General features: G+C 40.5%; 1 protein-coding gene across 2 annotated transcripts in view; it reads right to left on the bottom strand.

Moving 5' to 3' along the window:
* The window catches only part of LPGAT1 (lysophosphatidylglycerol acyltransferase 1), a 124,239-nt gene that overhangs the window by 8,522 nt on the left and 89,345 nt on the right, over window positions 1-26,372 (bottom strand). Inside the window, exon 9 of one of the 2 annotated variants that reach the window (XM_021007848.2) lies at window positions 19,561-25,356. The exons of the other annotated variant lie outside the window; for it this stretch is intronic. Within the exon in view, the coding sequence (XP_020863507.1) occupies window positions 25,205-25,356 (152 nt within the window). The 3' untranslated portion in view covers window positions 19,561-25,204. Of the gene's footprint in view, window positions 1-19,560; window positions 25,357-26,372 lie in introns of those variants that run through there. 2 annotated transcript variants of the gene reach the window in all.

Genomic DNA, 26,372 nt, shown 5'->3' with positions numbered 1-26,372 from the left:
AGCACTTATGTTTACAGAGTACCTTGGATTTATAAAGCATTTTTTCCCCTCAGAACAACTCTGTGAAGTAGCTCATGTAAGTATTATTAACCTCATTGTACAGATGAGGAAATGGAGGGCATAGCTGAGTTAAATGACTTGCTCACGCTGACACAGCAAAGGTGAGAGTCATACTCAGGTCTTCTGACTCCAACACTAGAATTCTTTCCATTACCCCACAGTGCCTCATGCTTTAAGCTTTCCCCTCCATCTTTGTCTGCCCCCCCCCCAGAGAAGAGCATTTTCAGTTCTTGTTCCTGGGGGTAGGGGTTGTGTCTACATCCTTCCCAACAGTGCCTGGGGTCAGTTCAATACCTGGCACCAAGGGGGAAGGCAATGGGAAGAGGGAACAATTGTTTATTAAGTGCCTATTATGTATAAGCACTGTGTTAAGCACTTCACAACTTACAAATACTGTCCCACTAACTGTGAAGAACAGAAGTACACATTCCTTGTTTCTATTTCTGTAATCCTTGATTCTCTGTGAATCTTTTTTTTTTTTTGCTAGGTAATTGGGGTTAAGTGACTTGCCTAGGGTCACATAGCTAGTAAGTGTCAAGCGTCTGGTCTAAGACTGGATTTGAACTCAGGTCCTCCTGACTCCAAGGCCAGTGCTCTATCCACTGTGCCACCTAGCTTCCCCCTCTGTGAATCTTAAAAGCGATCCTGTATTGACTTATATTCAGCCATAGTTTTGGTTCTCCCTGGGTATAGTGAAAGAAAACTGAGTTCAGAAGACCCAGATTGTAATCTACCTCTGCCACTCACTAGCTGTGCGATTTAGGCAAATCCCTTTACATCTCAGAGCATCTCCTCTTTAAATGGGGGAGAATCCTTGCCCTGCCTCTTTCACTGGGCTCCTATGAAGACTGTATGGGACTTTCACAACTGTCAAGAGAGGAGGAAGTCTTCCCTACCTAACAGAGGTCTGGCACGTCACAGACCCTATCAGCTTGCTTGGTTGATGCACCAGCTGAAACATAGAGGGCACCGGGAAGCTGCTTCTGGGAGAATCATGATGACAGGTAAGGGATGTGTTTTGGAGAAACAGTAGAGCATGGTATTCTTTAGGTATTTAGGTATTCTTTAACTGGTTCTGGTCCACTAACCACATGGTTGAGAGTAGCTTTTTTTCCACTGGGTTGTAAAAGCCAGAACTGTCAGCATCTTCAAAAAATCCAGATCAGAATCAGCCCATTCTTTGTTTTATTCTCATCCATTTTTTTTTATAGATTGTAAAGCACTACACAAATGCAACATATCACTGTTACTCTTCCCTCTCTAGAACCCTTTTTTCCACCCCACCTCTCTGTCTTTTCTCTTTTCAGCTTTCCTGTGATGTTGAATCCTGCCTAGCTCTGCTCCTTTTCTTCGCAAGTTTCTATGCAGGACTTTCCCTCTTCTTTCTCTCTCTTTCTGTCTCTCAAAGGCAACATCTTTACAATCTGACTTCCAACCCCATCATTCTACAGAAATGGCTCCCTCCAAAGTTACCAATGATCTCTTAGTTGCTAGATCCAGTGGCCTTTTCTTGATCCTCATTCTCCTTGACCTCTCTGCAGACTTTGATGCACATCTTTTAACCAAAGGTGTCCCATAGAGTTCAGTCTTGGGCCCTCTTCTCTATACTACATTTGGATTTGAAAAAAAGAATGTCAAAATTGTTTTGACATATAATTGTAAATCCATGTGCACTTGGAGATCTCATCAGCTCCCGTAGATGTAATTATCATCTCTATGCTGATGCTTCTCAAATCTACCTATGCTTCATCAATCTCTCTGCCAACCTCCAATCTCACATCACCAACTGTCTTTCAGACATTTCAAACTGGATGCTCGATAGACATCTTAAACTCAACACGTCTAAAACTTGACCATTATCGTTCTCCCTAAGCTTCCTTCTCCTACCTCTCTTACTACTGTAGAGGACACCAACAGTTACACTCAATTACCCAGGCTTATAACCTAGGAGTTATCTTCTATTCCTCACTATCTCTCATCCCCTCTGCCCAATCTGTTTTCAAGGCCAGCCGATTTTACCTTTGCTACACCTCTCCAATACACCCCCTTCTCTCCTCTGACGCTGCCACCACCCTAGTTCAGACCCTCATCACCTCACACTGGGACTGCTGCTACTGGGTCTGCCTGCTTCAAGTCTCCCCATTCCAATCCAGCCTCCATTTAGCTGCCAAAGTGATTTTCTTTCTTTCTGTTTTGTTTTTTTTTTTAGGCAATTGGGGTTAAGTGACTTGCCCAGGGTCACACAGCTAGTAAGTGTCAACTGTTTGGTCTGAGGCGGAATTTGAACTCAGGTCCTCCTGACTTCAGGGCTGGTGCTTTATCCACTGTGCCACCTAGCTGCCCCTCAAAGTGATTTTCTTAAACCGTAGGTCTGATCACATCACCACCATACTCAGTAAATTCTAATGGCTCCCTATCACCTCCAGGCTCAAATATAAAATTTTCTGTTTGATATTCCAAGTCCATCATAATTGAAATGGCTTAGCTGATTTTCATTTTCTCTTCTTGCCTTCAGGATTTTTAAGACCTGGATTTCCCTGAAAGAAAAATCCCTACTGGGGACCCAGGCACTGGTGACATTGACCTGATCACCACCGAGAAAGTAATGAATGCTGGTGAAAAGATTTTCTTTTTCCACAGAAGTTTTTATCATTATTATCAATAAAACCAAACAACCTGCATTTTGCTATAAATTTTCTAGGAGGAATAATTCTGCTGTTTGCCCTTTGCCAAGTGACAAAAGCATAGGATGTTAAAGCTAGAGGGGGCTTTAGAGGACATCTAGTATGGTACACTAAGTTTCACTGGCCCAGCCACACTTGAGAGAAAGTGACCTTCTCTTTTTCCAGGGACCCTCGGCCCTGCCCCCCACTTGTCCACTGCCTATGCATGCAGATAATCTGGCTACACACCCTTGAGCTAGCATTTAGCAAACAGCTAAGGATGAATGGGGAAGAGTTGGGTTTGAGAAGGTCCGGAGGCCTAACAGCTTCCCCTCAGCTGGCCTCAATACCCTGGAGCTCTTACATTCAGGAATGATGGCATTCCTGAGGTCCAGAGAGGCCATAGATTATTTCCAGCTTTTGAAGTCCTGAACCATTAAAAAAAATGACTATACATGAAAACAAAACAAGCCCCTACCCTTCTAAAGTGAGAAAGCATTTGAATTTTTTAAAACTTTAACAAAGCCCTTTTTCTGTGCAGATGCACTATTGAAGGGGAAATTTAGTTTTTGCATAATGTCACAGCTGATAGTAAGCATAATGAAACCTTTCAAACATGCTTGCCAAGTAGCCAAATTATGACAGTTAATTATCTGTTCAATTGGAGGCTCCTTTTGAACTTGAGGCTTAGGCTGCCAAAACCCTCCCCCCTTCCCCCCCCCCCCCCCCCCCCCCGCCCCGGGCTTTGGCCTTGCCAGTAAGACTCCGCAAAAACACAGGAAAAATTAGTTCTACCCTTTGACCAGACTGGGTTCCATATCTCTTCCTCACCTTGAACAGGGCAGGAAAATTTAGCTTTGCTAGTCACAGGGAGAACTTTGTCCATGGTAACTTGAATATAAAATGTGAACATTAGAAAGAGTCTTTAAAGTCATCTAGTCCAGTGGTATCAAACTCAAATAGAAATGGCAGCCACTGAAATATATATAGATCCCTACAGGCTGCATATTGACTTAGAAAACCATATATTAACATTACCTGATCTACTGTATTTTTATTTATTTTGTCAAATATTTTCTGATTACATTTTAATCTAGTTCTAGCCATACTCAGGAGCATTAAGTGCCAGCAGGTGTGAGTTTGCTCCAGTCTGACCTCCCACCTGACAAAAGAATCCGACCCCGACCAGATACTCATATAACATCTGCAGGAAGAGCAGAACAGAGAGAAATGAAGGCTGGATTTGGAGTACAAGGCCTGACTCTATTGCTTACTGTCTGCGTGACCTTGGGCCAGTCAACCCCTTAAATCACAGGGCCTCAGGCCATCTGTAGAATGAGGGCCATTGACTGTAGGACCTTGGAGGGTCCTTCTAGCACTAAATCTATGATCGCAGGCATATCTCTGGTGATTTAGAGCTCCTAACTTTTTGAAGACTGCCCGTTCTATTTTTAAAGAGCTCCAAATGTTAGAATTCTTTCTTATATAGAGCCTATACCTGCCTCCCTGTAACTTTTAGAACAGTGCTTTCGATTTTTAGCTTCCTCTAGCCTCCATCATTCACCAAAGCTTGCCCTTCCTTTCATTCCCTCAGCTTCTAAAATCTCATTTCCTCCAGATCTTCTCAGGAAGCTAGCTGTATCTATTGGTTGTCCTATTGTTCTATTCACTGTGAATTTTTGTGAATTCCCAGATGAAAACATCCTTCCTTGGTTACCCCAGTATAAGTACTGACTCTCCTGATTAAAATAGGAGCTTCTAGAGGACAGAGATGGTCTTGTTTTTGCATTTATATCCTCGTTGCTTAGCACAGTACCTGCCATATAGTAGGCAGCTAATGAGAGCTCTCCTCTCTTTTGACTAGTCAAAAATGAATGAATGAGTCAGAAATTCATGCAATGGGTAATTCCTTTTGTAACTAGTCAAAAGAGAAATGATAAAATTTCACTTTCCCCATACTATAGATGCATCAAACTCCCCTGCCTCTCATCACCAATGAACTTAGCGCCCTTACAATATACATTGCAATATTAGATCTTACCTTAAGTGATCTCATTCTGGGAAGTCCTAAAATTATAGAATGTTAGAGCGAGAAGGGACCTTCAAGATAATACTATTAACAACAATACTTGTCTCATGTTCCTCCATGGTGGTTCCTATTTTTAACATATGAGAGAAGTGTTATTGTTAATAGTATTATCTCGAAGGTCTCTTCTCACTTTATCCTATAATTTTTTTTTTATAATTTTATTATTGCATTAGCTCAGGTCCCATGCAAGTCTCTGTAATGCCCAATGTCTTGGAGCTCCTTAGCTTCCATGTCCCAGTAGGGTACCATCAACCTCTAGCCCTTCCATTATTTTTGTCAACCGAGATATCATAAGTAAAGAGCTTTGCAATCTTAAAAGCTCTATAAAAATGTTAGCTATTAGAATTAGTGGTAGTATTGTCAAGGGTAATGGCTCTCTACTTATCTGCCTCCCATCCATTAAATGTATTTCAGATGTTCTCACACCATCCATAGGGCTAGACAGCAACATTCAGTTTGCATATTTTAGATCTAGCCCTACCCACCTCTAAAAGTATGGTCAAGCTACATTTCAAAATAAGTAGTATGTTATTTATCCCCTTTTTTCTTTTAGGGATATAATAAATAGGGTTAAAGTCAACATTTTTTCTGAATTCAACTGTATCACCACAACTCCTTAGCTCTGTTCTCATTCCCTTTGCTTAAATATGTAGACTGAAGGTTGGCTTTTAAAAATCTACGTATCTGGTCATCTCCAAGGAGTGACTCTGGCATTTCTAAGCATTAAAAAAAGTACCCTGGATTTGGAGTCAGAGGATCTGCGACTTACTATTCCTTGGGCAAGTTACTTAACTATTCTGGGCATCAGTTTCCCCACTCATATAATGAGGGAGTTGCATTTGATGATCTCCAAAATCCATTCTAACTCTAAACCCTATGATCCTACTTTGTCCCTGTGACCTAATAATTCTGTGGAAAACAAAGCTTAAATCTGTCCTTTATAAGCCACTGCTGATATGGCTTAATCCCATTATCCCCAGGGCATGAACAGGTGAATACTTCCATTATGTGAAATACTGTTCAGGACAAGTTGACCAGATGGCCAGATAGTGATTTAAGAGCCAAGAACGTCTCTTTTTAGTAGATCTGCTTTATAATTTCAGTTTCAATTCACTTTCCCCACATTTCCAGCTTTAAATATTCCCAAATATCTCTCTAAATAGGATATTTTTGTTTGCAGGGGTTCCACAATGAATATACATAGCAATTAGTAACTAATTAGTAATTATCCAAATTGATAGAAAAACAGCAATCAGAGAAAGCTTACATATGAGAATATACATCACACAACACAGATCGAAAGAGCTCTCCCATTAGAAACTAGATAACTCAGCTCAACCAGAAGAAGTCCCAGATCTCGCTTACAAGGAAGTTCTCCAAAGTCTCTAATTTAGCAAACTAGGGATAGGGATATGATGGAGACTGCCAACTCCTATCATATTGACTTCTTCCCAGAGCCTTTTTCTCCCTTCAGCAACCTGAATTGGGTTCGGCATTATCTTCTTTCTTAAAGATCATATTCAGGAGACCCTGAAAAGACTCAAGCAGCTGACAAGACAGAAGAGATCTCTGCCTGCCTACTCTGCTCTACCCCTTATATAGGTATTGGACATTAATCTGCACCAATGAGGAAAGAGTCCTACACCAATGGCCTTTGGAACTCAGGCTACCCAAATATGATTTCAGTTGACCTGCACAACAAGCCTGGGAGGTAGGTGCTACTATTAGGCCCATTTTATAGTTGAGGAAATGGAGGCCAACAGAGTGTAAGTGATTTGCCCAGAATCACACAGATGATAAGTGTTTGAGATCGCATTTGACCTTGGGTCTTTTTGAATCCAGGCCCAGTCACTCTATGGACCACCTAGCTTCCTCTGTTAGCAGCCAGCCAATGAACTCTAGGACAGAGATTACATTAATACCCTTGTTCCTAGCCACTCATCTACATAAGATTCCCAAAGGAATGTGGGAGGTGAAACGGAATGAATTGAAAATAAGGATTCTAAGGCAACTGGAAAGCTTTACTTGGGGGAGAAGGCTTGAGTCAGGAAGAATTCAGAGAATAGGGAAGGTTAGACTTTTCTCAGCTTCAGCCTGGAGGTAACAAACTACCACAAAGTGGAGATTCTGGAGGAGGTAATGGGAATATGGTTATGTTGACCCTAAGCTAAGGGTCTTTGCACTAGCTAAAAGAGCTCTGTATCCATCTAGCCGAAAAATGCATAACTCTCTAGCTGAAGCGAGTATGGTACTTCTAGCCAAGCCAGTGGCTAAAGGTAGAAGAATTTTGTAGTTGCCCATGAGAAAACAAGTTCAAGAAGCCAACAGAGGGACTCATTCAATAGAGATGAGGTGCTCTTAAGAAGAACTCAGTGGCCAAGCAACCTGCTCTGCCCAGCAACAGAATGGCCTGTGCAGCCCAGCCAGTGTCTAGTGGCAGCCCAGTCTACCAGAACTGTTGGGCAGCTCTTGCCATTGGCTGCCTGGCCCAGGACAGCAGGAGCACCTAGTTACTAAGTGACTTGTTTGATCCAACCCAGCACATCCAGGAAGATCAGTCCACATTGAACTGCTGGTCTCTTGGAGACATGGTGTCAGGAGAAGAGCCAGCAAACAACAGTGTGACTTATCTTATAGTAAACATCATGAAGACCACTGAGAAAGAGTATATTGTGGCCTTGAAGTTCCAGAGTTCTTAGTTGCCTTGGTCACATGTGTTCCTGAATTGATAATTAATTTATGAAATTATAAAATTATGAAATGGGGGCAGATAAGCCTGGTTTTGGGGTATTCATCTGGAAAGATCATGACTGGCAGCAGGAAATGGGGTAGCAATCATACTTTAATTAAATGCAGAGGGAATGGAGGCAAAGAGCACATAAAGGAAGGGGCAAGCAATGAAAGGCATACAGAGGCAGACGGCATGGAAACAGGGGATGGAATTGTGGAGGAAGGCAGGCAGCACGGGGAAGATGGAAAGAGGGAGAGACAGACAGCGTCATTCACATAACCATGGATGAGAGTTGGGAGCACTCGGCAGCATGATGGAGATGAAGGAGCATGGGAAGGTGGCTGGGGCAAAGGTTTGAGGTCTGGTTTTTACAGGGTTTTGGCGGAAATAGATAAACTCCTATCTGTGCCACTTTGGGGTTAATTTATTAACACATCTGAATCGTCTCAAAGCTGTTGGTAAAACTTTAAAGTTAGTATGTCCACATCATCTCAAAGTTAACAGCCCCTTTGATGTGCAGCTGGTCTGGAACTGTGGAGGTCTGGATTTTGTCTGGACTGATGTATCATAGGACCAAGAACCTGATAGCAGTGTCTAGACAGCTTCAGCTGATTCAGCACATTTTAGTACAACATGAATTTTGGTTACTACATAATGTAATTCGCAAATTACACTCCTTTGATCTATGGGACAGTTTGTACACGACTTTCAGGTCCCCTTTTGCAATCTTATTTTCTGCTATTTCCCTTTTATACTGGCTACTTATAAACTTACCCATCTCTGTCATCCTGATCTGTATCTGGCCACTGGACTCAGATGGCTCCAGAGGAGAAAGTGAGGTTGGTGACTTTGCACAGCCCTCCCTCCCACCCTCAAATCCAATTCACTTGCATGTCATGTCATCATCTTCCTGTTGTCATGGTCCTCTTTTGAGAATGAAGGACAAGCCCCAACTTATACTGACTAGAAGGGGGGATGGTCAGGCAGACAAAAGAACTTCCAATTTGAACACAGTTCCTTACACCTATAGCTCACTCCCATTATATTTGCACCCACTCTTCTCTACCTCTTAAACTGAGTATATTTGTGGAAAAGTGTGCCCCTGGTGCTGTGGGAAATGTAATGTAACTACTGTGTTTGCTATTCTATTTGCTAAAGAACTAAGTCAACTGACTAATTAAGAAGCACAACAGTGTGGGCTCATGAGCTAGTGTTTAGGAGGATTACCTCCTACAGGGTTACCCCTAGACCTCTGAAAGTTGTAGCAATCACCACCCTGAGGACCCAACCTATTAGTGGTACTGTGAGTTGGGCAAGCAAGCCCTGAGAGGCTGTTACAAAATAAACTGGCAGGTAGGCTGGAACTTAAAATGCCACCAGGAAGAGTGTGTATAAGGGCAAAAAAAGAAAAGATCTGGACAAAGTATCATAAGAAATTTTACAGAAAATTTTCAGCTATGAGGATCAGGGAAGACATCTTAGAGGAGGTGGCATCTAAACTAGGCCTTGAAAGAAGAGAAGAATTTCAACAGGGAGAGAGATGGGGGAATGCATTGTTTAGACATGACTTCTCAACAGATGGATCTCAAGCTCACTTTTGAGATCTCCATGGAAATTTGGGGAGTAGCCCATTCTAATAACAATAATGATGCTCCATTTTTGGACAGAAGTTTGTTTGAAAAACATTTTCCACACAACAATTCTATGTAGTTGGAACTGCAACTGGAGCTGACTAATGCCTATTTACTTGAGCCTTTAAGGAACTGCTAGATTGTGACGGAAAGTTTGACCCCTCCCTTTCTGAAGGGAAGAGTAGGAGGCAATGATGTCAGAAAATGGCAGAAGATGGGAGATACTAGGGAGAAAGGAAAAAGATTGTAAGAACCTAGACACAGAATGAGCAAAGTGCTCAATATCTGCAGGCTTCATCTGGGATGCAAGGTAAATACCAAGTAACATGTCCCCTTTTCTTAGTTCATCTTATGAAAGCTTTAAAAAATGGAAGCAATCCTCCAAGAGGCAGGCTTGAGAACATTACCTAAAGAGAAAGTCACATCCCAGAAAGAAGAGCTCATATCAGTGTGGGGACCAGCCAAGAGGGAAAACCTGTGTCCTTGAGGCCATATGGGGCCCTCTAGGTCCTCAAGTGTGGCCCTTCGACTGAAAATTCTATAAAGTTTGGATTTGGTTGAAGGGCCACACTTGAGGACCTAGACCGTCGCATGTGGCCTCAAGGCCACAGGTTCCCCACCCCTGAAGTACTTCTCAGCCAAACAACTTTCACCTAACACCTCCAGATCCATAGCATCACCACTACTACACAGTATCATCCCTGACTTACAGACTGGGGAAATTGAAAAGTGAAGGACTTGTCCTATCGGCATACCTGGGAAGTATCAGAGCTGAGACTCAGGTTCAAGTCTTTGAATTCTAAATGCGACGACCTTTCTGTCATGTCACGTTGCCTCTCATTTCATTTGTTCACAGCCTTTGACACAGCCTGGCTCTGCCTAGAGACCTTCAGAAACCTGGCTAGCCTTCTGTTCACACTTGCTTTGGTTCAGTCTTTCTAAGAATGAGACCTAGACAGGGTGGCCTTTCAAGGTTTCTCCTATCCCTATGATTATTGACAGATTTCAGTCTGACATGAGAAAAGACTTGCTAACAATGTGCTCGTGAGAGCACCCCGTCACTGGAAGTGTTCAAATTGATGCCCAATAACCACTTGTTGGAGATAGTGTAGAAGAGCAATTACCACTGATGAGGCAATGGTGAATTTCCACATCTAGTGCTGTTCATGTACAAACCTTTATCTGCTGAGAGGAGGAAAGTGTTTTTTGTTTCCCCCCAAATTTATTTCAGTGTCTTGCAGCTTTTTGAGTTAGGTGGCATTTGAGTTAGGCCACTCTTACATTTAGGGTGGTATGAATTATATATGAAGGCTCACAGGCTATTAGAGCTCCCAAACACTAGAAATGATTTTTTCCTTCTCTTTTCGGATGATTAGGCCTTTGCCACAAATAGGCATCATGGCTAAGATCTAAAAATAGAACACGGTGCAAAGAAGGCATTGTTTGACCTTAATAAAAACTATATCGTTCATAAGTTTTACTTTCTTTGCTTTCCTAATTGCCTTTCAAACCTTTAAAACTCTTATTAGCTGCCATCCAGAAGCCATTACTAAGCTGCTCACTAGCCTAACCAAGAGTGGATGAAGTCAGGGAAATGGCTTTCATCATAAGTGAAGGAAGTGAAACCTACATGAGCTTCAAGGTTCTAACTTGTCTGGAAAGTACTGGAAAAAGAGATAGGGAATAGATTGGCTCTGTATTGTTGTCTCAGAGGTAGTGATGTCACTGGAAGGTTCCACCCCTAGAGCAAAGGCAGTCTTAGCCTGTTTTGGGTCATATACCCCTTTGGTGGTCTGGTGAAGCCCATGGGCTATCAGACTATCAGAACAGTGTTTTGAAAGATATAATAAAAGACATATAATTACAAAAGAAACTAATTATACTGAAATACAGCTATCAAACTATCTTTTAAAAACAAGTTCACAGATCCCAGATTAAGAATCCCTGACCTAGGGGCAGCTAGATGGTACAGTGGATAGAGCACTGGCTCTGGAGTCAGGAGGATCTGAGTTCAAATCTGGCCTCAGACACATAACACTTACTAGCTGTGTGACCCTGGGCAATTACTTAACCACATTGCCTAGCCAAAAAAAAAAAAAAAGCCCTGACCTAGAGGAAACTGATTTAAGATAGAGTCTAGGATAACTGCATCCAATATCTATTATGAACTCCCCAGAAAGCAGGACAGGAAGAGGACCCAACTTCAAAATGCATTCTATAGCAGCACTTTTTTTTGGGAGGGGGGTGAGGCAATCGGGGTTAAGTGACTTGCCCAGGATCACACAGCTAGTAAGTGTAAAGTGTGTGAGGCCGGATTTGAACTCACGTCCTCCTGACTTCCGGGCTGGTGCTTTATCCATTCTGCCACCTAGCTGCCCTGCAAAGTGTTTTTCTAACAGCAAATTCCAAGTCAAGTCAACAAACATTGAAGCACCTAACATGTGCCTGACAACATGAAAGTGACAGGGATACAAAGGGAGTAAAAAACACAGTCCCTTCCCTCAAGAAACTCACATTCTAACAGCAGACAAACGTGCAAATAACTATGTATAAATAAGACAGAGATAAATATTTACACAGATAGATAGATAGACAGATAGACTGACAGACAGACAGACAGGCAGATAGATGGAAAGACAGATAGAATAATTTGTAGGTAATCTCAGAAAGAAGGCACCAATATTAAAGGGGACAGGGAAAGACTTCTTGGTGAAGGAAAAATTTTAGCTGAGATCTGAAAGAAGCCAGGAGGCAATGACAAAAGGGGAATATATTCCAAGTACAAGGGACAGGAGTGAAAATGTCCAGAACTGGGAGGAAGAGAGCCTTGTGTAAGAACCGTAAGGAGGCAAGTATCAGTGGCTCAGAGAGCACACAGCGGAGAAGAGAGGAGAGCATAAGAAGAATGAAAAGGTAGGGAAAGGGCAGGTTATGAAGGGATTTAAAAGCCAAATAGGATTTTATATTTGATCCTGGATGTAACAGGAAGCCACTGGTGTTTATTGAAAAGGTGGGTTGGAAAAGTTGAACCTATACTTTAGGAAGATAGCTGAATAAAGGACAGTCTGGAGTGGGAAGAGGATTAAGGGCGAGACAAACCAAAAAACTATTGCAGTAGTCATGATGTGAGGTGATGAAGGCCTGCACCATGGTGGTGGCAATGTTAGGGGGAAAATATACAAGAGATACAAGGGCTTAGAAAGAGATTGGATATAGGGTGTCGGGGTGGGGGGAGGCTAGGATGATAGCAGGTTGTGATCCTGAATGACTGGGAAGATGGTTTTACCTTTGGCAGTAATAGGGAAGTTAGGAAGAGGGGAGGGTTTTAGGGGAAAGATACTGAGTTTGCTTTTAGACATATTGAGTTTGAGATTTCTATGGGACATCCGGTTAAAGATGTCCAGTAGGCAGTTGGAGATATGAGAAGGGAGAAAAAGGCAGGGGGTGGGGAACTTATGGCCTTGAGGCCACGTGTGGCCCTCTGGGTACTCAAGTATGGCCCTTTGACTCAATCCTTAGGGCTGCACTCGAGGACCTAGAGGGCCACATGTGGCCTCAAAGCCACAGGTTCCTCACCCCTGGGCTAGGGCTTTATAAATAGATCTGAGAATCATCAGCAGAGAGATGATAACTGAATACATGGAAACTGGTGAGACCACCACTAAAATAATATAGAAGGAGGAGAGAGACCAGGGCAGAGCTTTGGGACATACCCAAGTGGGTATGTGGGCATGATGTTGATGAAGATGCAGCAAAAGAGACTTAGAAGCAGTTGACAGACAGGTAGGAGAACCAGGAGAGCACAGTTTTGTGAAAACCTAGAGAGAAGAGAGTACTATCGAGGAGGAAGGAGTGATCAACAGTGTCAGAAACGGCAGAAGTCTAAGATCAGGCCTTTTTCACAAAGGGCATCATGACTAGGACCTAAAAACAGAACACTGTGGAATGAGGGCACTGTTTGACCTGATTAAAAATCCATATTCTTCGTCAGTTTTACTTTCTTACTTTCAGGATTGAGACAGAGGGAGGCTAAAGATTCATAAGAGAATGGGGATGCTAGAGGAAGCAACCAACTAGTGGAGATGGGGAATGCGGAGGAGTTTTCCTTGGCAAGGAGAAGGGCTACCTCTTCGTGTGTGATGGGGGAAGGAAGAGATAGTAATGCCGACAAAATCCTGATACTTTCCTCTAAAACAGAGACAGGATGGAGGAGGAATTACATTTTACCAATATCCTTGGTAATTTTCATTAATCATTGTGATAGTCATCCCTGCTTACTAAAGAATAGTGAATCCTCCCAGATTTACACACCAATTTTCTCATTTCTTCAATATTTTAGCGCTCAGAATTAAAGACTATCTTAATGTTTATAAAAGAGGTAATGAAAGGGATATATTTTGCAAGAATAAAGGTGGTGGTCAGTCTGGATAACTGCCACATTCCACTTAAAGTTTGATAAGATTCTGTGCCTTCATACCTTAATCAGGTGAGAACATACCTTACTCCATCAATCAATCAACACATGTCAATAGTCCTTGAAAGCCAATGAATAACTGGAGTGACACTGAAAGGAAATCTGCTCCAATTGGTTGAGAGACTTAGCAGTGCTCTGGAGGCAATTGTCAAACTCCACACGGATTGCTGCCAAACCAGAGTAAAATATAATCGGAAAATGTTTAACAAACAAAATAAAAAATTCAATAGAACATAGATAATGTTAACTTGTTGGACACCATTTCTCTGGGAGATTGTATAAAACAGAAGCTAGTTCATAAGATTTGGAGCAAGTAGTGAGTTAGGAGAGAGTATTCCTGTTGAACCCCTGAAAAGTGATATGGAGGAGCACGCAGCGGGAGAGTAATATGGCCATATCATGATATAGAGACCTGAACTGGAGAAAGCAAGATCAATTAAGAGGATTTGTTATTGTTTAGTCATGTCTGACTCTTCATGACCCTATGTGGGGTTTTCTTGGCAAAGATACTGGAGTGGTTTGCCATTTCCTTCTCTAGCTCATTTTACAGATGAAAAATGGAGGCAATCAGGGTTTGGTGATGTCCCCAGGGTCACACAGCCAGTATGTGTCTGAGGCTAGATTTGAACTCACGAAGATGAGTCTTCCTGACTCCAAGCCAAGTACTCTATCCACTGTGTCACCTAGTGCCATTAGGTAGCTAGGGAAGAAATAATAAGGGTCTGAATTAGGTTGGTAGCAGTATAAGTGGAGAGGAAGGGATGGATGTGAGAGATACCATGAATATAGTATCAACAGAAGTTGGACGCCTATCGGACATTGGCGGTGAGGGAAATGGAAGAATCAGAGGTTACTCCAAGATTTCAAACCTTTATGACTGAAAGAACAGTGAAGTTGGAAAAATAGGGAAGTCGGGAAAAGGACTAGGTTTGCTGGAAAGCTAAGTTCAGTTTTACCTATGTTGAGTTTGCTGAATGTCTATGGGGTAATGCTCAAGAAGTAAGTGCACATGCTTACTTGGACTTCCCAGGAGAAATTGGGTCTGGTTATAGATATTTAGGAGTCATCTGGGAAGAGGAATGCATAATGTGTAATTATTACATATAATATGTATAATAACTGAATCCATGGGAGCAAATGAGATTACCAAGGGATAGAGCATCCATGGAGGAGTATTTAAGACAGAGCCCTAGAGGACAACAAAGGAGAACAATATCGATTAGAGGGTTCAAGAAGGAGAGGTCAGAAAGATAGAACGAGGAAGAGAGCAGCACCAGAACAGAAGGGAAAAGAGATATGAAGGTGTGGTCATCAATATAAAGCAGTACAGGAAGGTCAAACAGGATTAGGGGCAGAGGAAAGACTGGGTTTAACAATTAAGAGGTCATTGTCTACCTCGGAAAGAGCAGTTGCATGCTGTGTGGGAAATGTTTTTTTCTTTTTTTCTCAAAGTATAGCTGTGTGGGGAAATAACCAAGAAAATGGAATAATTCTGTTCTCTATTTCTACCTCTTGGGTCCTGGTCAATTTGTTAAGATCCTTAAAGCATATAAAATGGTTGTCATTGCTGTTTGTCCTTCGTTCTCAAAAAGGATCATGACATCAGGAAGATGATACCATGACTTGCAAGTGAACTGCATTTAAGTGAGGGAGGGCTGTGCAAAGTCACTAGTCTCACTTTCTCCTCCGGAGCCATCTGGGTCATAGTGGCAAGATATTGATGAGGACAACTGGAGATGGCCCCGGTTGTCATTTAAACCCAGCTCAAATTTTACAAGCAGCCTTTCCCAATTCCTCTTAATGCCTCCCCTATTGATTATCCCCAGTTTATTTTGCATACATCTTGCTTGTCCATAGGTAGCTGTCTTCCCATCCATCCTCCCCCATTAGACTGTAAGCTTCTTGACAGCAGGTACTGTCTTTTATCTTTCATTGTCTCCCTATGGATTAGGCTTGGTAAACAAAATAAGGTGCTTAATATATGAATGCCCACTGATGGATCAAAGAGTGGAATGGACTTATCATATTTTCATCTTATTTGTTGCCTCAGGGAATGTTTATTACTGCAAGGTTTCTGGTGAAATGTGAGTTAAACTGCTGAGCAAGCTCTTGCTGTCTTGGAGATAGTATCTGCCTGATTTTACCTAGTGGGATCAGAACAGGCAGCCCCACGGCTCAGTTGGAGCACTGCATTTGCTACTATGGTGAGGGGACTTTGGCAGACATTTAGTGTACAAAAGAGATCCAGGTCAACCATGAACCACTTCTTTGGGAGGGGTAGCCACATAACTGATAACTGCACTTTTCAGTGAGTTCCAGTTACTTTTCCTCATCAAGTCTCCTTGGAGGTGGTAAAAAAAGATATAGACAAAAGAAATGTCTGTGGTCACTATGACTATGATCAGACCCTAGAGGGTCTGAATTTAATTTGATTTAACTTAATTTAATTTGATTCAAATAACATTTATTATTACCTAGTATTTGCAAAGGGCAGCTAAGTGGCGCACTGGATAGAGAGTTCTGGGCCTGGAGTCTGAAAGATCATCTTCCTGAGTTCAAATTCAGCCTCAGACATTTACCAGCTATGTGATCCTGGACAAGTCACTTAACCCCACTTGCCTCAGTTTCCTCATCTGTAAAATGACGTGGAAAAGGAAATGGCAAACCACTTCAGTATCTTTGTCAAGAAAATTCCAAATAAGGTCATGAAGAATCAGACGTGACTGAAAAATGACTGGACACCCAATAGGGTTTTGTGAAGAAATGGTGTCAATGGTAAAACAAATGTTGAAAACCATATAATGATTTAAGAAATAAAAGGAATTATTTAGGGAACTGGGGGATATTTAACCCAGAGAAAATAAGATTTTGGGTAAAAGGGAAAAGGTATGGTAGTAATTTTCCAATAAGACTTGTGTGCTATTCTAGAGGGCAAAACTAGGACCAATGAGCTCAATTCTATTAAGCACTTATTAAGTAGTTGAGCTAGAAAACTGTGGGGAATACAAAGTTGAAAAAGTGGCAGTTTTAACAATAATGACTTTTTAACACTAGAACTGTCCAAGCACACAGATCTGACCATGTCAACTCTCTTACTCAATAAATTCTAGTAGCTCCTTAATACTTCTAGGATCAACTATAAACTCCATTGTTTTTCAAAGCCCTTCACAACCTGGCTGCAGGTTGTGGCTTTATAATGGGTTACCTCTCCCCTCTTCATCTACTCTGGTACAGGCATACTGGTCTATCTCCCATTGCCATACTTTCAGGTATGGGGGTACTTCAATACCTGAAATGAATTTCTTCTCTAACTCTACCACTTGGAAACATTTAACATCTGGCTCTCTGAAAAATAAATGTAAGCAAGACATACCTTTAAGTTTAATCTGCATTATGAACATTTTATCTTTTAAGTCTAGCCAATCAGTAAGACAATAACTCAAACCCCGATTTATAGCATTTACTGGTTTCTGAAGTGTAATTGATCATACTGGAAATTTAACAGTTCTCTGGAGGTGGTATGAGCTGGCTCTAGCACTTCTGTAAGGAGAAAAGGTACTAGCATTAGCGGGGATCCAGAAAGTTTTCTTGCAGAATATGCGACTTTAGGGGGGTGTTGAAGGAAGCCAGGATAGTGTAGAGGTGGAGATGAAGAGGAAGAAAATACCAGGCAAGAAGGACAAGCAGTGAAAATGCTTGTAGTCCTGAGATGAACAGTGAGGCTAGTGTTACTGCATGGCAGAAGAAAGAGTCTGTGGGAGAGGGAAAGGAGTAAGACATAAGACTGGAAAGGGAAGAAGAGGCTAGGTGACAGAGGGCTTCAAAAGCCAAACAGAGAGATCCTAGAGGCAACAGGATGCCTCTGGAGTCAATTGAACTGAGATGTGTGACAGGGGCAGACTGGAACTCTAGGAAGAGCAATTTGACAGCTTTTGAAAGGAGGATGGACTGGAGTGGGGAGAGATCGGAAATAGGGAAACCAACCAGCAGGTTACTGCAGTAGTCCAAGTGTACCATGATGAAGGCCTGAATCATGGTGATAGAAAATTCAGAGTACAGAAGAGCACGTTTTCAAGAGATATTACAAAGGTAGACTCAGCAGGAATTAGAAACAGATTGGATATGGGGCGAAGGGTGAGATTAGGACTCCTAGGTTTCCAGTCTGGGTGACTGGGATGGATGGTGGTGCTTTCAACAGTAATAGAAGTTAGGAAGAGGAGGTTTGAGGGGGACAAAGTGAGTTCAGTTTTGGACATACTGAACCTGAGGTGTCTATAGGTTAGAGATCCAGTTACGGATGGCTAGTGGGCAGCTGGAAAGGAGTCTGGAGCTCAGAAGTTGGGGTTTTCTTTGTATCCCTTGCACCAAACACAATGCATGGCACACAGGAGGCACATGATGTGCTTGTTGATTGTGAGCGCTTGGTCACTGGAAGTTTTCAGCCAGACTGCTGCCAGCTATCGCCAGGGGCAAGGTTGCACTGTATGAATTCTAATATCTTTTTCAATGTAAAGATCCTTTGGCTTAACAGCCTGCAAAATCTATATTAATCCTATTTGTCATTTCTACATCTTATTTTCTTCTACTTCAATACACTCTCACCTTCCTCTTTGGTTTCCCCTTATCAGGCTCATTGTAATAGCTTCCCATTGTACTCGGCTTTACATTATAAATCACTTTCACTTTCTTCACAAAAACCCTGCGAAGTGGTACGAGTCCTCTCATTTTACCTAGGAAACCAAGGCTCAGGGAGTTGACTTGCCTAGGGTTATAGAGCTGGTAAAATTCAAACCCAGGCATTGAATTCAACCCTAGGCAAGAAGAACAGCTGCCAGAGGAGTCAATTCTATACAAAGGTGCTAAATGGGGCAAAGGGGTTGTGTTCTGTTCAGCTCTTATTCTGAACTATCATCTAAATGTTCTGAAGGTATGAGCCATGAAGGCTTAAAGTGTGAGCCCTTCTTTCCTCCCATCTGAGGACCAGGCAGGTCTGAGAAGGGAGACCTTCAGACTGGCCCATTTGCTTTCACCCTATTTGTCCCTGCCAGATGCCCTCCACCCCAGCCCCACCTTCAGCTCAGGAAACTGTCATCAAATCAATACTATCATTGCTTCTGTAAAATGTGAGCCAGCTGACCACCCTATTAGACTTCACCACTCCAGTGATTTCCCAGACTCAAACACCTTCACTTGGCAGCCATTTTTTTGGTGGTTTTCTCCTTTAGAATATAAACTTCTTGCTGTCTCTTTTGTATCTGTATACCCACAATATGGTGGGGCCAGGCATATTGTAAGAGCTTGGGAGACCTTGTCTGCTAATACTTTGCCTAACTATACCAAGGCTTCTGGGAATAATACCTAGTAGACAACAACTTATTAGACTTGTTTTGTCCTTTTAAACCAAATTCATTTGGAAATCCAAAAGGTTCAGTTTTTAGGGGCTGGTTATATGATCATTCGTGTTTCAGAATATATTTGTTTAGCTCTTCTGAGGATTTGTGTCCTGTTTTTGGTGGACAGGTAAAGGAACTATTTAGGAAATAAATTATCAATGTGGTGTGGGCCATGTGGCATAGAGAAGATTCACCCACTGGTTGTCATTCTTAGTGGGGGTCCTAGTCCTTCTGATCAAGAGATGGGGCGGCTAGGTGGTGCAATGCAGGGAGCACTGGGCCTGGAGCCAGAAAGATCTAAGCTCCAATCCAGGCTCATATATTTATTAGCTGTGTGACCCTGGGCAAGTCACTTAACCCCTATTTGCCTCAGTTCTTCATCTGTAAAATATGAACACCCTGGAAAAGGAAGCAGCAAACCATTTTAGTATCTTTGCCAAGAAAACCCCACAGTCAAGTCCACTGGTGGTGTGTCCCTTGCCTCTGATCTAAAAATGAGTACCAAGATGACAAAGAAGATTAGTCAATAGCCTGAGAGGTAAAAATTTATTGATTTATATCATGTATCAGCATGTTATGATATGGTCACACCTGGTCATACAGCTGACTTTATCTTATAGCCAAAAGAAGGGTTTTTTTCCTTTTAAAAAATACATTTTTTTTTCAGCAGGAACAAACATTTTTAAAACAAATATTCATACCTAGGCGGGAATTAAAAACAATGGCTTTCCCCCCCCAAACTCATGAGGAACAGGGCTGGTCAGCAACAGATCTCTTCGTGCTTTAGCATCTGCTTTCAGGTTCCTCCCTGCCATCATCCTCCAACTTTCACAGAAACGTCTACATAAGACAAAAATCCCATCCTCCCCCAAAATAATGGCCAAAATCCTGACCCAAAGGAAGAGGTAGACTGAACTGAACATCATACTCATTGGGTAGATTGTGCAACACGCTCCAGTCCACTTGTTTTCAATGGGCTCAGACTTATAGACTGTAACCAACAAATCTACTTGGCTTTGATGAAATAATTTGAAAGTAGATGAGCAAACTGAGAAAAGCAGTGGCCAATAAAATTCTTCAGGAATAGTTCTGAGTTTCATTTTTCTAAATCATAAGATGGTGGAAGACCACCTTAACATTAATGTTCTCACCTTTTAAAGCCCATGCCTAGAAAGAGGAATTTTTGTGATGAGAATTCATTTTTCTGAGAGCTCTGAATGGAGCAAATATGAGAAATATAAGACACTACCAAGAGTTAAAGAGTCTAAAAGCAAAAACAAAAATGGGCTTTTCAAACCAATGATATTTTGCCGTCTGATCTAATTCAGTGTGCCTGGGACAATCAATTTACAACTTTTCCGTCATGAACTTTCCTCAAAATACCAATGTAAAAAGGACAACCCCACCCCCCAAAAAAAACCCAAAGCAAAACCCATAACACCAAAACACCCCATTCAACTAAGAAAAATTAGAAGCACTTTATCTTGAAAATCAACTTTATTTTCTTGTACAGTTAAAAAAAAAATAGAGCCAGCTATTAGTTTCTGTTGAGAAAAGGTTTTTTTTGTTTGTTTGTTTTATGGTTTGGCTTTTTTTTTTTTTGGGTATTAACACCAAATTTCTGAAAAGATGATTTGGATACTAAAATCATTTAAAATGCATTAATAAAACAGATCCACATGTGACCAGCCCTTTACAAAAGTTAATTAATCATAATAGCCTTTACATTCATTCTTATCATACAGAACAACATGCAAATAACACACCAAGGAAAAGGGAAAGGTCAAACAGGCTAAAGTAAATAATATGGCATTAGGAAAACTAAAATTCATTTTATAAAATAAACACAGTTTTGTAATAACAACCTTAAAAGAAATGTGTTTTAATACAACAGTGGTTCAATGTATAACTGTTTCATTACCCAATTATAAAACAGAAGTTACTGTCAAATGCATAGACTCCTTAACATGTAAAGAATTTATGCATCACAGTTATGTGTTCAACAGTTTTACACAATAAAAATAAAGCCATTCAAAATATATGTGCGCATACTTTGCAACTAGAATACAAGTTTATTTTGCTCTTTAAACTGTTTTAAAAAAATACTAAATGTAAAAATCCGCAAATAGGCAATTTTGCAAAAAAAAAAAATAAAGAAAAAAGAAAAATCCATATCGTATCTTTCATATGGCTCCAGTCATCTTCCCCCAAAAGTCTAGCACCCTCAGTTTATTCCCAGGGCCTGGCTCCTAATTGTTGAGGATTGGTGCAAAATGGTTGAAGTAAAGCATCAACCAATGACTGCTCCAAAGAGCCCCCAGGCTTCTTTGTGATTTAGGTATTTCCGACCCAGGTGGTTTTGGTCCCAAGCACATTCTGCTTTACTCACATATAAATTGAACTGATGTACCTGTGGGCCAAGCTCAGCACTTGACTTTTCCTTTCTTTTTAACAGAGGTAAGGTTTAGAGCACTGCATGGTAAGAAAACAGATCAATCAGTTTTACTTTTTGCTCTATGTGAACCAGAGCTGAATACTACCATCATGGTAAAGTATGTTTCATTTTCATTTAAGAAAAAGAGAAAAAAAAAAGAAAAAGAATTAAATTTTCCTATTTAGCAGTGCAAATAATTTTTTCTTAAATATCAACACAAATTCAACTCCTACTTGTCATGATTGAAGATTATTTATTATAACCAAGTTTAAATATTACAGAAATGTTCAATGAAGTGATTGTCAAAAAAGAAAATTACTAAGACAAATCCACACAGGGGAGAATGAACATCCATAAAACAAATCCCAAAGGCATTAACAACAGAAGGGTGTACCGCAGAAGCTTACATTCGGTGATTTAAAGTTTCAATTTAATAAAACAGTTTGAGAACAGTTTTAATACAGCCAACTCTGGATTATTCAGAAACTGATCACTCAGTCTCTGGATTATTCAGGCTTGCTGTGTCTCTTATGGCTGCCTTTGACTCATTTCACTGCTCAACAGCACATTCACAAATATCTGACCAGGGAAGTCACAAATCAAACCAATCAATTTTGTACTTGGTAGCATTTCTGTTTAAAGGTTTGAGTAGAGAGGAGATTGAAGCTAATAGCTACAGTAGATTTTTGGATTATCTGTGAATTTCAATTATCCACATAAAGCCAGGTAATAAACAAGGTTTGGCTGTAATGAAGAAACTACCCAGTTATACAGACTTGAACATACCAGCTACCTTTGAAAAAAGACCTATTGTCTAGAAACTCATAACTAAATGCAGTAGATAACCTGTTTCCCCTTTAAACCTTTATTACTTGCTTCAGTTTACCCCCCAGCCTCCACTGGATAATGGGTTTCTCCACAGCAATGCACCTAAAACGCCAAACAACTGACTCTAAAAGTTACAGTCAGCTGGTGTACTTAGATCACTTTTGTAGTCACTGAAACCAAGTTATTGGTCCTACCAATAGAAAGCAACACTCAGGGTTGTTGGGTTTCTAGAAGTACACACTGATCTCTGCTGAGGCAATCTAGGTAGACCAACTGAACTGCAGAGGAGGTGAGGCTCTACAGGTTAACTTAACCAGTGAGCTCCCAACAACTTAAGCTAGCACAATAACTATTTCCTATAAGCTTTACAATGCTTTCTCTCCATAAAATGTGAGTCCTTTGAATTTCCTTCCCCTTCACACAAAAACGACATGGCAAACTGGAAGGTTTCATTCAGAGTTTGGTTTTTGTTTGTTTGTTTGTTTTTTAAACAACAGAAAACACCCTGATTACCACATAGGAAGGAACACTGATTTTCCTTTCACATTCTTTAGTGCAGGTAGGAGAATGTCACTCACTGAGAAGGAAACTACAATCAGTGCTCTAAAACAAACATGTTTTACAAACAAAAGAGAAAGATATGCTTTAAAATAATTTTAAAAGTTATAGGGTCAACTGTATACCCGTCTATACATTGCCCATACCCACAACATAAATAACTGGCACACCTGTTTGATCCACTCCTATGGAAAAGTATTATATTCCAGGATGGAGCTTCTTTGATGTGTGCAATCATTTAAAGAGTGTAACTGTCCCTTTATAGAAAACTTTTCCTTTTTCAACTGAACATCAAAGGATTTTTAAAAAAATAGTCATATCTACATTTCTCTGGAGAGGGAAACCAACAGAATAACCACAATACAGATTTCTTTAGGAATGAGGGTCTACTTGGGATTACCTGTATATGAAAGGGACACGAACAGAATCAGCTCTATACTCCTTTCGTTATGTGCCTCTAAGGTGAGCTGGGCTTCGTGTGTGCACTGTCACGGTGTATGGGCACACTCAATAAAAAACTGGTTTCAAAATTTCATCTTACAATGAACATTTCCCAAACTAAGTACATCAACATTTCTGCATTTTACCAGTAGCAGTACTTCCAGTCAATGAGGTATTTCAGTTACTGTGTTATGTTCTTTGTTACATATGCACTGAGTTACCTTAAAGGATGAAGATATTGCAGACTTATATTTGGTGTTAATTAACCTTTCCCACAAAACTGAGGGGAAATGCACATCTTGCTATTTTTTTGGTTTATCTTAAATGGAAAATATTTAACTTTATTTTTATCTTACAGACTATTTATCAAAATTGGTATTTGTGTGATTAGGGGCAACAGGGCTACGTTGCCAATAGCACAGAACACTATAGTTGACTTACTTGGATTTTAATAATTTTACAATTCCAAACCACAAACACCAGCTCAACATCTGGCATTCAAACTATGTACCGATGTAGCTCTTTTGTAGGAAGAATTTGGTTCTATCACGAGGTAAATCACACAAATAGGATGACAAGAACTGGTAAGAACCAGACTACTTTAAAAGCTTTTGGAAGAAAGAAGCTGAATTTGCGTCAGCTTGTCTCCTAGTTAACTTTCCTTTTCCTGAGACTAGCAACTACGTTTGATACGGTGACAACAGTGCTGTTTGTACAGATATCTAGAGGGCTATGTTTGTACCTTGTCACAGGAGACTGAATAACTTCCTATCATTTTAAGCCAGCATCTGGCTCTAGCTATTATTAGTTTTCTAATCAACTAACTAGTCTATTTTCTCCCTAAACAGAACAAGTAGTTGTTTGGCATTAACTTGTTTTAACCATCCCCAAATGTATTTAGTGTTAGCACATCAAAATGGAAAAAAAAAACCCCAAAACAAAAGGCTTCTGAACTATGTAACTGTCATACCAGCAATAGTGTGGTACCCAAATTATTACTGTGCTGAAGAGTATGAGCACTCAAGTAAACCTTCAGGGGCAGCAGTGCCTCTCAAGAAACCCACTTACTATAAAAATTCAATCAATCTCAAGCTATAGACTTTTCCTTCACTGTATTTGCATTTTGCAAAAGATAATAATTAATCCGTGTAATGTATTCTAAAGATGAAAAATCAAATAACAAGACATTTTTTCACTCCCTTGGAGATGGGAAAGTACTAACACATGTAAACATAATGGTGATGATAGACTCAACAAACTAGTGACCAAGATAGCCAGGATCGATTTCTGTTGTTTAAGCACATCCTAGTACTATTCTGCCTAATGAGCACTGGCTTTTTCCACAGAGAATATCTGACACTATATTTCACTTAAGTGTTTAGGAATGGTTTGTTTTTGTTTTTGTCTTAAAATAGGAACTGATGACCAAGAAACAGTTATGCAGGAGGCCCCACTGCTCTCAGAAATGTTAGTGGCAACATAACTTCAATTGCTGGAAAAAAGGGATCTCTACAACACTGTGGTAGTACACACTACTGGATAAGAGGAAAATCGAGCTTTCTAACCCTGAAGTAAGTTTCCAAGTATATTCAGTGGCGATATGACTTCTCTTAGTCTTCCAGGATAACGTTATGATCTCCTCTTCTCCCAGCATGTTTTTGTTACATGTTTGTGGTATAGTATACCTCTTAAAAACGTGGAAAGTTCTTAAAATACGTTAGCAGGTCATTACATTACTGACTCTCACTTTTAGTAAAGTTTTAAAATTTCCCCAAAGAGGGATAAAAATTAAGCTGGCCATCCAATTTCCTTTACTTGCGTATATTCTCATTTGCACATGTAATATAATGCACATTTGCAAAAGCCTAAACTCTTATGATGTCCATAGGTCCCATTCAACTCCTAGAATAGGCAATGATAAAAATACCGTAGAATGCTGTACCACACATAGCCTGATAGAAATGCTAAGGACTGTATGAAAAATAGCCACATGTTGCTGAGGGTCATGTCCTTAGAAATGGCTTTCTTCTGGCCCATTACAGGAGGAAAAGCTCCTAAAAGAATATAGCAGAAAAATTAATCAATTTGCGTGGTGATAGGTTTCCTGGAATAAGTCACTGCCAAAAAAAAAAAAACCCAAAGCCCAAAACTAAGAATTTAATGGAAAAGTATCTTTTTTATTTTGAAGCTATCTTTAGTAATCAATCCCTCTATTTCCATAACATTTTACCTAATATTTTTGCCAATAAATAAAGGAATTATCTACATTGTCTTTTTTTTAGGCAACTGAGGTTAAGTGACTTGCCCAAGGTCACACTACCTAGTAAGGGTCAAGTGTTTGCTCTGAGGTGGGATTTAAACTCAGGTCCTCCTGACTTCAGGGCCGGTGCTCTATCCACTGCGCCACCTAGCTGCCCCCCTATGTTGTCTTTCAAAACGTAGTATTACTTTGTGGAAAATATTTTAGTCACATAAAGGGAAGGTAAATAATGGGCAAATAACGGGTAAATAATGTATTTAAATTGTTTTCTGAAATAGAAAGTCACTACCACTTGAAAGTCATTAGGTCATCATTTTTTATTATATTCTTCAGCATTTTCAACATTATTTGATGTTTGTTATTAATCTTGTTATTAATCTTTTGGGCAATGTGAACCACAGGGGTACCTGTTGATTGCAACAAATATATAGCTAACATCTTTAAGTTCCATAATCCATTACTCAAAAGAGGTTTCCAGAATGCCAGCACTATACAGGAGACAAAAAGAGAGACCTTTTTTAGCTTCTCATTTCCATGAGTCATCATGGTTCACCCATCTGTCTCTGGTGTCTATCTTTATTAGATTAAGCCCAAGGAATGGCAGGTCCAAAAATGATTTTCAGAAATGGCAGCCACATTGCTTGGGATAGGTACCAAAAACAGACGTCTGGGTTGTTCAAAAGGATACTAGACAGGCAATATTTTTATCTCAGTGCAATAATGCAGATTTTCTGTGTGGCACTGTATGTAAAATGTTGAACTTGGAGTCAAGAACCCTGAGTTTGCATACTAACTCAGATATATTACTAG

Source organism: Phascolarctos cinereus, unplaced genomic scaffold (genome assembly GCF_003287225.1).
Source record: "Phascolarctos cinereus isolate Bilbo 61053 unplaced genomic scaffold, phaCin_HiC Scaffold_5;HRSCAF=322, whole genome shotgun sequence".
NCBI classification, from domain to species: domain Eukaryota; kingdom Metazoa; phylum Chordata; class Mammalia; order Diprotodontia; family Phascolarctidae; genus Phascolarctos; species Phascolarctos cinereus.
This window is presented reverse-complemented; position numbering and strand designations above follow the sequence as displayed.